The 13149-nt window shown below is 36.4% G+C and overlaps 1 protein-coding gene across 1 annotated transcript in view; it reads right to left on the minus strand.

Annotated features, from left to right (window-relative positions):
- Window positions 1-13149, minus strand: part of MFN1 (mitofusin 1) — a gene marked incomplete at its 5' end in the record, with an annotated part of 41219 nt that overhangs the window by 15106 nt on the left and 12964 nt on the right. The window contains 2 exons of the mRNA XM_008568115.1: window positions 8458-8525; window positions 8670-8823. Coding sequence (XP_008566337.1) covers window positions 8458-8525; window positions 8670-8823 — 222 coding nt within the window. The remainder of the gene's footprint in view (window positions 1-8457; window positions 8526-8669; window positions 8824-13149) is intronic.

Here is a 13149-nt window from a genome sequence, read left to right on the forward strand (position 1 = left end):
CCCTCGGCCGGTGGGCGGGACCCGGTCCGCGTGTGGGATCCGAACCCTGGGGCGGGAGCGCCGCCGTGCTTCCCAAGCGGTGCACTATCCAGTGTGCCACCGGGCCGGCCCTCTTTGGTAAATTTTTTAAGAATTACAGATATATTCCAATTCTCTAATACTTCCTTGAATTCATCTTCTTGAACATCTTTAAAATTTAGCCAGTTCAAATTGTGGTAATTTCCTCCTGAAGTTCATTACTGTCCTTACTTTGTCAAAATAAATCGCTTTCAAGCTTTATTTAAAAGGTATTCACTTAATACTCTAGTACTTTATTTTTTATCCTAAAATCACTAGTATTTTACATGTTTAGTCAATCTACTATTTATAACCTATGCTTAGCCTTCACGTCTGCCATTTTAGCTCCCCTCTTCAGTATCTTGTTTGAGGTACAGAAAACAAAACATATTCATTTCTTTAGCTATAAAATTAGAATTTTCATTAATCTTCCAAAGATTAGTGGTTGAAAGTTACAGTATTCCTGTTCTGTACATGCCTAAAGCAAAGATAAAACATTCTTGGATGCTTCCTTCTTTTTAAATCACCAATAATTATATAACAGTAAACATAAAAACTGTAAACTACTTATTTTTAAATTTTTAATGACCAAACAAAGCTTTGATTTTAAATATCTGTGCCTCATAAATGTAGCAAATTAACCTCCACGAAAAGTATAAATAAAAGTATAAAAATATTTTTAAAAGAAAAAAAGGTTAAAAGAAATTCTATGTTCCTCGATGAAGCAGATCTAGATATCAGCAATGAAATTTGTAAACACAGCACAGTGTTAGAGCTAGACTAGACAAAAAAGATCTCCAAAAGTTACTAAGCAATATAAGTTACTTTCTGATTCAACAATATATGATGATCAGTAAATAATGGAAATGAAAACAGACCATCTTCTAATTAAAAAGTATCCCACACTGGTATTCCCACTGATCTGCAGAATATAAATAGCACCCTGAAAAAAGAAATACTCTATTCTCAAATAGAAATACTAATTTAAGTAATAGTTCTTTTTTGAGTTATTTCTCAGAGTCCTTAATACACTAATATGCTAATGAGTTTCCATGGAGAATGTATACAGGATGCAGTAGTTCCCAGAATTATTTTATCAGAACTCTAACTTTCCAAGAAGTTTAAAATATTATACTAAACCAATTTAAATTCCATTTTGTCAGAGCATCCCGTAGCCTGTTTTAAAACTTTTTAAAGATTTAGAACCAAAATAATTACATCCCAATTAAAATCGTTTTCTGATTTCCTAATAACATCTAAAAAAGCCAGCTGATAATCAGTTTTACATTTGTAAATATTAATTTATGTGTAATTAAAATATAAAACCAACACACTCGTCAAGTCCTCTTGATAACAAACCCCAAATACTCGACAACATGCTATTTACCACTCCCAACTTATTATTTTGATATATTTTAAACTGACAGGAAAGTGCGAGAAAGAACACCAATATGCCTTTCATCTGGATATACCAAATGTTAACATAGACTTATTTGTTTACCTCTCCTTCTCTCCCTACACACACACACACACACACACACACACACACACACACACACACACATACAAGGGTACTTCAAAAAGTTCATGCAAAGATTAGCAGTATCTTTTCATCCTATTCTTCCATGAACTTTTTTTTTTTTTTTTTTAAAAGATGACCGGTAAGGGGATCTTAACCCTTGACTTGGTGTTGTCAGCACCACGCTCACCCAGTGAGCTGACCGGCCATCCCTATATGGGATCCGAACCCGGGGCCATGGTGTTATCAGCACCGCACTCTACCGAGTGAGCCACGGGCCAGCCCCTTCCATGAACTTTTTGAAGAACGCTCTTAGGGGAGGGGGAAAGGGGTATGGATGAGAGAGAGGTGCATACTTATATATTTTTTTCTTGATGCACAATTCGACATGTCATTGCAGCCATCATGACTTACTACTAAACACATCAAGATTTACCTTCTAAAAAGGGGGACATTTCCCTACATGATCACAAAACAATTATATTCAGAACATTTACCATTGGGACAATACTATTACCTAAAACACAGTCCATATTCAAATTTCACCGATCCTCCTAGGAATGTCCCTTTACAACAAATCCACTGACAGTTTAGAGTTATTTTATACCTCTCCCTCCTATTGTATAGCCAATACTATTAAGAATAGTTAATGGTGAAATATTTGCACAAAGAAATTTGGATTTCTTACTTGCCTTTAGAATAATACCTGTTCAAATGCATTTTGAATCAGACACTCTCCACAACCAGGCACACTACCAGCACCACAGAGCAGGCCAAAAACATCTCCTCCATGTGGGTGGCCCACCACAGCTACCACGATAACCATGGCTGCCGTGAAGGTGGCTAGATGTCACAACCACTGGACAAATGGTACACCAGCCACTGGAGTGAGTTGACACAAGGAGAGTCGTCAGCAGAGATAAAGAAAGGAGGAGGATGTCTGTCTCCACAGAGTCCATTTCATAGTGACGGAAGAGACATCTGCTGTATGATAGTATTGGGGGACCTGATCATGCCTCTCAGCATTGGACTGACCATTTGGGCAGCAAATCAACAAAGTTACCATTACTCTTTCAGAGGGAGAAAAGAAATCTAGGGTGATTAGAGGGGGGAGAGGGGAGGGAAAGCTGGAGAGGGAGGGATTGGACAAGGGGCATAAAGAATAATTATAATTTGTAAAAATATATGTGCTAGTAATATTGATTTGATCAACATATCTCAATGTTGAACCCCCAAAATATTTATAATCAATTTTGATTCAATAAAAATAAAAAAAAACACAGTAAAAAAAAATGTATTGAAACAATAAGAAAAAGTATTATTAGAATAACACTGATTTTCTTGATCGCTTTTATTCAATTTAATTTCTAAGCTTGTTTAACTTTGTACTGTAAATGATCAAAATACTTAGCTCCTTTTGAACCAAATGAATCTGAAGAAGTTACGGCGAAGATCAGACTGACTGATAAAAATGAACTTGGAAAAGTTTTTCTTTTCACAAAATCAATCACTTTATAAGAGTACAAAGAAAAAGAACTGAACTCCAAAAACAAAGAGAAAATGTGTACAAAGGCCACACTGTGTAATCAAAATGCTAAAAAAAACAAGAAATTAATAGCCAAAAGTTGAACACAAAGAATCAAAACATCTGAAGTTTAACAACTCTTGCACTGATAAAAAATGCCAAAAACTATAATTAAAAACTAATAAAAAATAATGAAAACTAAACTGGATACTGAAACCCTTGGGATACGCCCAAAGGTGTATTCACAAATTCACAACCCTTTCTCAGAGAACAAAACCCAAAAAACTCAACTTTAAAATCTTAATTAAAAACTAATAAATAAAACACCCCAAAATGGCATTTATTGAGTGATAAGTTAATCAAGGGATGGATCTTTGGAGGATTAAACAAAGCAATTTAATCCAATCAAGATTAAATTATATATATACGCATATATGTAAAAATAGGAGTGACAAAGGAGATAAGAAATTTAAAATAAACATTATTTTATGTTACTAAATTATAAATTCTGAAGTTGCATCAATTTCTAGGAAATCATAAATTATCAAAATTGATTTAAGTAACAAATATCAGCTTTGTTAAAAAGCTGACAAAAGTTGTCAATGTAATCACTAAAAAATGCTTTGGCCTGTTATAATAAATCCAGGCATCAAATTATTTGCCCAGTTGATGATTTCTTTAGATAAATTCAAATAATTTTAAGCAGATTCTCATTTTAGATACATCAAAGTTTTATTCATTTATTTTATTTTATTTTTTTTTAAAGGATGACCGGTAAGGGTATCTTAACCCTTGGCTTAGTGTTGTCAGTACCACGTTCATCCAGTGAACCAACTGGCCATCCCTATATAGGGATCCGAACCCATGGCCTTGGTGTTATCAGCACTGCACTCTCCTGAGTGAGTCACAGGCTGACCCCCTCAAAGTTTTACTTAAACAAAAATTTCAAATTCTAAAGCTTGACATTTTCTATGACTTTATGTAAAAGCTACTGCTCATAAGCAATTTTTTTCCATATGTAATTTTTAGATTCCCAAATGAACTATTACAATAAAAAAATGAACTGCCAAGTTTCTTCTAAAAACATTTAAAAGGAACAATTTCTAAGTTTGCCTGATTACTGCAATCACTTGGAAAGCTTTGAATATGTATATATTCCTAGGCCAACCCCAGCCCCACTGGATGAGAGTCTCTGGGGTAGGTCAGGAGCCTGCTATTCTCTAAAGCACCTCATCTGATTCTGATATCAGCCAGGCTTGAGAACTGATGCTCTACAACACATCTTTTATTCTTCTCATTCCACCTCCTCAAGGATATATTCTGGGAAAGCAAATAGTGTACCATGAACCAATATGAAAGAGGTATATTATATAACAGAACGGTATATGATTTGATAGAAAAAATAAAAGATAAGCATCCAGAAAAGAAAGAAAGAAAAGGCCAATAAGTAGAGACAAGGAAACAAAATAATAGATCCTCCCTCTACATATTTTCCCTGTGGGTAAAATAACTGGTAAGAGTGAAAAGAGCATCAATTCTCTTGTAAATGAAAAAGAGAAAGAAAATTTTAAAAAAGAACAATGGTCTGAATAACTGGCACTTCATGTATCCCATGGCTTAGCTTGAGAGGTCATCTACTGATATCCCGGGGTCCTCTGAAAAATTAGAGAGATCTTACCAAGACAGTAGATAATGAGTTTTCTTTCTTGAGTGGTCTGAATAACTGGCACTTCATGTATCCCATGGCTTAGCTTGAGAGGTCATCTACTGATATCCCCGGGTCCTCTGAAAAATTAGAGAGATCTTACCAAGACAGTAGATAATGAGTTTTCTTTCTTGAACACTTTGTCTTCATCTGCCTAATGGTCTTTCCTCCTCTCACCAAATTAAAGATGAGGGATAGTAAGCAAGTTTTTAATTCTTTAAATTCTGCCAAGTGCAGTCATGTGCCGCATAATGCTGATTCAGTTGATGACGGACCACATATACAATAGTGCTCCCATAAGATGACAATGGAGCTGAAAAATTTCTATTGCACTACTCAAGAGGCTACACCTTATAGCCTAGGTGTGTAGTAGTACTATCTAGGTTTGTGTAAGTACACTCTATAATGTTCACATAACAACGAAATCACCTTAAGATGCATTTCTCAGAACATATCCCTGTCATTAAGCAATATGACTGAATATTCAACATTCATGTCCCTCCTATTAAGGCAGTTACTACTTACAAGGAGGAATAATTACAAATGGGGCTTCTTCAATTCTGAAGTTTTTGTGTTCATTCATAAGTAGGAATGAAATCTAAGCAGAGACAGATTATACAGGGCTAAATAAGAGTTTAGGAGGTTAACATCTGCAGTGGATTGAATGGCCCCCAAAGTCATGGAAGCTTAATCCCCACTGTAACTGTTGAGGGTGAGAAATCCTATTATAATCATTGAAAGATGAAGCCTTGAAGTAGTGATTAGATTGTAAGGACCATGTCCTAGTTCGTGGACATGGTTCCGGGGGTTTTAATAAGAGAGCACATGGGAGTCTCTCTCTATACTTCCCAGCCTCCTAAACTGTAAGCAATAAATATTGTTTCTTTATAAGTTACCCAGTTCCAGGTATTTTGTTTTAAGCACTGGAAATGGACTAATATAGAAAATTGGTACCAGAGAACTGGAGTGTTGCTTATAACAAATACTTGAAAATATGGAAGCAGTTTTGAAACTGGATGTTGAGGAGAAGCTGGAAGAATCTGGAGGCACAGGCTAGGAAAAGCCTACGTGCTGGTGAAGAAAGTTTGGAACACCTAAGAGACTGGTTAAATGGTGGCAATCAGAATGCTGATATTAATATGGACTGTAAAGACCATTATAAGGAGGTCTCAGATAGAAATAAAGAGCTTACTGGAGACTGGGGCAAAGATTACCTTTGTTATGAACTTGTAAGGAACATGGCTACATTTTGTTCAGGCCTAAAAGTTCTATGGAACGTAGAACTTAAAGGTGCTGACCCCGGCTATACGGTGGAAGAAATTTCTAAGCAGCTAAACATTCAGGAAGCTGCATGGCTATGCGTAACAGCCTACGCTGAATTATGGCGGCAAAAGCACGATGTAAAGCCAGAATTAATAATTAAAAGGGAAGCAGAGCATAAATATATGAAAAATTTGCAGCCTGGCCATGTGGTAGAAAAGCAGAGAGCATTTTCTGGAAAAAAATACAATGGTGCAGCCCAGGGACTATTTGGTAAGATTAGTACAAAAGAAAGGGATTATCAAGAGAACGGAAAAAAGGCCCTGAAGGCATTGCAGAAGTCTCTGGGGCTAACCCTTCCATCATAAGCCCAGAGGCCTAGGGAGACAGTATGGTCTTGGGGAACAGGCATGAGGCACCCTCCAGAGGCTCATTGCTCAGGGCCACCTTGAGAAGCTGCTTCCCACACCAGCACCCCAGCTGCTTTGGCTGCTTCAGTGGTGGCTAAATTGGCCCCAGGTGTGACTGGACCCACAGCTTTGGAAGATACAAGCTGGAAGACTTGATGGTGTCCCTATGGTGTTAAGTTTGCAGGCTCACAGAATGCCAGAGCTGTGGAGGACTGAAAGTCTCCACCCCGACTCCAACGATGTATGAAAAAGCCTGTGGGCCCAGGAAGAGATCTGTCACAGGGGAAGATTCACCGCAGACAGCCTTTGCTAGAGCAATGCCGACCAGAAATGTGAGGTCACAGTTGTAGGAGAAAAACCCTACCAAAGCCATGTCTAGAGGAGCTGTGAGAGTGGGACTGTCATGGAGACCCCAGACTTGTAGAGCTACCAGTGTACAGTCAGCCTGCAAGAGCTAAAGCATCACTTAAGACCAGGAAAGCCGTAGAAGAGGAGCTGCCTGAGGACTTGGCGACCCAACCCCCACACCAGCATGCACAGGACATCTAACACGGAATCAAGGTACACAATCCTTCAGCTTTAAGATTTGATGACTGCTCTGCTGGGTTTCAGACTTGCTTAGGACCTGTTACCCCATTCTTCTGGACTATTTCTCCCTTTTTTTTTTTTTTTTTCCCCTTTTTGTCTTTTTTACTGACTGGTAATGGGATCGCAACCCTCGGTGTCGCTTTTGAATGGGAATATGTACCCTATGCTTGTCCCTACCATTGTATCTTGGCAGTAGATAACTTGTTTTGATTTCACAGATGGGACTTTAAACTTTGGACTTTTGAGTTGAAACAAGTTAAGTTTTGGGGACGAAATGAATGTATCTGCACATGAAAAGGACATGAGTTTTGGGAGGCCAGGGGTGGAATGCAGTGGAGTGAATGACCCCCAAAGTCACTGAAGCTTAACCCCACCATAACCATTGAGGATGGGAAATCTTATTATGATAATTGAAAGGTGGGGCCTTGAAGAGGTGATTAGATTGTAAGGACCACGCCCTAGTTCATGCTGTGTGGTTCTGAGGGCTTTAAAGGGAGAGCATGTGAGAGTCTCTCTCCCTCTGCTCCACCATTCTGCCATGTGAGATCCCTGTGTCACTGTCACCACCAAGGCCTTCACCAGATGTGTTCCCTGGACTTTGGAATTCCCAACCCCTGAAACTGTAAACAGGAAGCTTCTTTTTCTTACAAATTATCCAATTCCAGGTATTTTGTTACAAGCAACAGAAACGGACTTATACAACATCCAAAGAACTTTTCAGTCAAATGTAGGATGAGCTTTAATATCTCTGAATAAAACACCTACACTGCAATGTAAGAAATGATCTTACCTCACCAATGCTGCACACACAGCAGCCACTCGTGTGCTCCATTAGTTTCCAACCAGATTCCTAAACTATCGGAGCTGTGTCTTAATTATTTTTGTATTAATTCATTTGTTCAGAACATTTGGCACAAAATGTGGAAAATTAGCAAGTGGCAACACAGTTTATAGTAATAAAGTTTTGTCAAATGACATTAACCATGGTCTATATCTCTATAAATAGTATGTATAAAAGAAAAAATGACAATCTTCCCTTTGCTCTATTATCCGTTCCAAAAGCAGTTACATTTGTTTGCTCTTGCTCCAAACCACTGAATATAGAGAATTATATTCATTGCACAACACAAGCAATATTGGAAAATAGTTTCTCATTTACATAGGAAAAAGAGTAAGGAAGAAATTACAATCTTTAATTTTTAATTCTTACAGATCATCCATTTTGCAGGGACTTCCTTTTCTTCAGACTTTCCTTGTTTCACTTGCTGTTTCAGTAACTACACTAAGTAACAGCAAAGGTTATTGACAAAGATAAATAATGAAAATAGAAGATTACAATCACTCTCCAACCGATGCAATTTTGTATTAGTCCACACATTCACAAAATTCCTACCTCAAAGATTTGCTCAAAATTCTGAAACTCCTGTAATCTTGCCTGAAATCCTTCAGCAAGTGCCCCACCTGTAATATACAGGCAAAGATTTTAAAACCTATTGTATAGGTTTAAGATTTAAAACCTATTCTATAGGTATAAGATTTCAAACATGCTATTGTTTTTATAACCGATACTTATATATTAAAAGGAAACCTATAGTTAATACATACCACCTTCTGGCATCCCCTGTGCTTTGTGCTTTCTAGCACTAAGAACTTCCTTTGCTGAAACAAAGAAGATACGATTCCGAGCTTCCAAAGGATCCACAACTTTCAGCTCCTCCACCAAGAAATGTAAGCATCTTTCCATGTGTTGTCTGCGTACCTAAAAAGAAAAGGATATTAAAAGAATTCTAATAATTTAAATAAACATAATTATAACCAACAACTACAGGCCTATACTAAACTTCGATTACAGTAATATTATACAGGAATAGTTCTCGTACGCCTAACAAACCCCAAAAATTCTAACAAATGAAGTTTGACACCTGATGACAGAAAATCTCTCTCTTTATGATTCTTCCTTTTGAAAATTTAAAATTCTGATGGACCATCAAATACTATACAACCATTAAAAAACACATTCCAGACAAATATGAGTATTAATACTTAATGGCATGGAAAAAGGTCCTCAATTTTGTATTAAGGATGTATATGACTATAATACAAAAAAAAAAAAAAAAAAAAAAGGTTGTATATATCTGTGTAAATTACTAGTGGCAGGCAGGGAACACCCATAAAAATGGGTGGCACTTTTATTTCTTCCTTATTACACTTTTCTTACTTTCCAAATTTTCTGGAATAAGGAAATCAGAAAATAAGAGCTACAATTGGGCTGGCCCGTGGCTCACTCAGGAGAGTGTGGTGCTAATAACACCAAGGCCACAGGTTCGGATTCTATATAGGGATGGCCCGTGCCCTCACTGGCTGATCATGGTGCTGACAACACCAAACCAAGGGTTAAGATCCCCTTACCGGTCATTTTTATATAGGATTTAAAAAAAAAAAAAAAGGTTGTATATATCTGTGTAAATTACTAGTGGCAGGCAGGGAACACCCATAAAAATGGGTGGCACTTTTATTTCTTCCTTATTACACTTTTCTTACTTTCCAAATTTTCTGGAATAAGGAAATCAGAAAATAAGAGCTACAATTGGGCTGGCCCGTGGCTCACTCAGGAGAGTGTGGTGCTAATAACACCAAGGCCACAGGTTCGGATTCTATATAGGGATGGCCCGTGCCCTCACTGGCTGATCATGGTGCTGACAACACCAAACCAAGGGTTAAGATCCCCTTACCGGTCATTTTTATATAGGATTTAAAAAAAAAAAAAAAAAAGTGCTACAATAAATTAGCTATTTTTATTTTGAAATCGGAACATAAATGGTATATTTTTCTTTTTAAAAACAGTGGGAATTAAGGTTGGGGAGAATGCATTAACTATGAATTAAAATTGCAATGTTAGGTTTAAGATTAGTCACCTATTAAAGTGAGGGTTAAGGGTTAGAAGTTAGAGTTTAGTACTAGCCTTTAACACTGTGCCTATAATAAGAGATCTCTATGTTAATAATTAAGAAAATTAAGCTAAATAGGAAAGCTGAACCATTTGGGAAGAACAATTTATGAGTGGTATTTCCTAATTCTCTTATGATTAAGTGAGACCCCAATTTGAAAGAGTATAATTACAAAACAACAGTTAATAATAGGGGACTGGCTGGTTAGCTCATTTGGGAGGATGTAGTACTGAAAACCCCAAGGTGAAGGGTCCAGATCCACACATAGGCACCAAAACAAAACAAAAAAAATCAAAAACAAAACAGAACAAAAAATAATAGGATATAAAACTTTATACACAGCCAGCTGCCCCTCATGTCCCCCCAAAACAACAACAACAAAAACTTTGTAATACAGTATTTATAAAATTCCAATGGGGGAAGAAGAATGAAAGCAAATAACCTAACATGTGAGAAGTGAAGGGATAGTATAATGTTTTAAAAATCTTTTTTCTAAATTTTCTACAGTAAAACTCATACTACTACAAAAATCAGAAAAAGTACTATCATTCAAATAAATATTATTTGTAGACCAAATCCCAGATACTCTATTCTTTTTAAGAAGTTTCTACAACCATCAGTGTTGACTAAAAAAAAAGTGTTGGCAAAGAAGTAAATCTCCTGGAACTCTCAATCTACTGGTGGGAGTATAAATAGGTATAAGCACTTTAGAGAACTCTTGGACTGAATTCTACCCCTAGAGATATATATACCCATGGTTTACTGGCCACTGCACTATTGACATTTTGGGCCAGCTAAATCTTTGTTTGAGGTGCTGTGCTGTGTTACACGATATGTAACAGCATCTGTAGCTTCTACCACTAAATGCCAGTAGCACACTACCTCAGTTGTGACAACCAAAAATATCTCCAGACATTGCCAAATATCCCCTGGGGATCAATACCGCCCAACCCCCTACATATATACACCTGGTATATACCCCCCACATTAGCTTAGTTGATTAGAGCATGATGCTGCTAATACTAAGGTCCAGGGGGGTTAGTACATGTCCTGGCTAGCTGCCAAAACAGAACAGAATAAGAATATTCACAACAGCATTATTCATAATAGATAAATATAGGAAATTTACCCAAATGCCTATCACTAGTAGAATGAATAAATCAATTGTAGTATATTCATAGGATGGAATACAATACAGCAACGAGAACACACAACTATACACAACAACATGGACACATATGATCATGCTAAGTGAAAGAATCCAGACACAAAAGCAGATTCTGTATGACTCCATCACATAAAATTGAATAAGAAAAATTAACCTATGGTATTAGAAATCGTAAGTGGTTATCCTTGGGAGGGAGGACAGAGCCTGGAAGGGAGTATGAGGGGCATTCTGGGTGTTGGGAATGTTCTGCTTTTTAATATGGATCCTGAGATGGGTTTGTTAAATTTGTAAAATTCACTGAGCTAGACACTTATGATTTTGCACTTTTCTGTTATGTATGTTATAGTTCAATAAAAAAGTTAAAATAAAATGAAACAAAGTTTCAAGTTCTGAAATTATATAGTACTTTTATAACACAATTTTCCCTCAGAGTAGCTTAATACTTAGTCTCTATCACATACCCACTTCAGGTTTTCTATGATTATATATTTTTGCAAGTAAGAGAATAGCTGCTTATGATGTTCTATTCTACAAGGTATATTGTTTTCTCAGATGACAACATACATGACTATATTTCAAAACTTAGAAGAAAATAACTTACATCTTCCATATATTCTGGCTCTGATGCAGAGGCATCCCAACGATTATTCAAAATGAAAATGTTAGGCTTAGAAAGACGCTCATTCACCTTATGAAAAAAATGTTTTTCCTGAAAAACATCAAAAGCCCCACAGTATGTTAACTTTTAAAAGATATTTTATATTTATAATTAAAACCTTATTTTAATTTAAAAGTTTGAAACACTTAGACAATAGTGATCACCCATTGATAAAAAATCCCATAGCATTCTATGAGCATTAAACTTTCTAAAGATGAGAAAATTAACATATAAGAAGACAAAAGTGAATATTTTCATGCTTCTGCCATGAGTCTTTTTAAAAATTCAATATAACAAATACTTATCAGTCTCTACTATGTGCAGGACATAAAAGGAACTGCAGGATATAATCATTCATGTTCTTGAAAAGCCACCTCAAATCTTTTTTAAGAGTTAGGTTAAGTAAATTAAGAATAATATAAGACACTTGTACAACTCATCATAATAAACAACAGAGAAAGGTATATGCCATAAATACTCTAAATAAATGCTATGACTATTCAAAGGAAAGAGATACTACACCTAGCTAATATTAGGAAAACCATAAAGAAGGAAGTGGTGATAAAGATGGGGTTGAAAGTACTGGTAACAGGGCATTTTGAAAGATAAAAAGATGGGAGATGGACAAACTGTGGGCAAAGAATAGCATAAGCAAAGGCACTAAAATCAGAATATATATCAGAAGTTTGCTTATCCAATATCCAAACAATGGAAGTATTCTGATATGGATTTTAAACTTTTATCCATTTTTTAAAATATCACCAAGTTATAAAAACCTGTCACTGCTGTCATAGCAGCCCGTTTATATAATATAGACAGGGCCAACCAAACACTAATAACAGAATGACAAAACAGATGTTGTTGGAACACCTGGGTTATAATGGTGCTCAGTCATTTATATGTGTTTGATGAATAATTTTTTTAAATCATGATTTAGTTTTGCATATTGAATATCTAAACTCTGAAACTTTTATTCGGGAAGAGTCTGACTCTAGATATTCTGGATAAATAATGCTCTAAGTGTGACAGCAGCTTAGAGTGTTTATCAGGTAAGCTGGAACCTAGAGTGTATGTGGGTAAAGCTGGAAAAGGATGACAAAACTGAAACTATGAAAAGCCTTGCCTGATAGATGGCAGGGGGTAGAGCAGGAGTGGTTTATGCCTTACTCAAGAGACTTAAGTAAATGTCCTACCAACTTTGGCATCCATTCCCCCTGAGACACAAATTACCAGAATGAATGTTGATATCATGTTTAACTCAAAAAGACTGACCAGGGCCGGCCCGGTGGCGCACTGGAGAGTGCGCCGCTT

This window comes from Galeopterus variegatus, unplaced genomic scaffold, assembly GCF_000696425.1.
Source record: "Galeopterus variegatus unplaced genomic scaffold, G_variegatus-3.0.2 Scaffold374, whole genome shotgun sequence".
In the NCBI taxonomy this organism is placed as follows: Eukaryota; Metazoa; Chordata; class Mammalia; order Dermoptera; family Cynocephalidae; genus Galeopterus; species Galeopterus variegatus.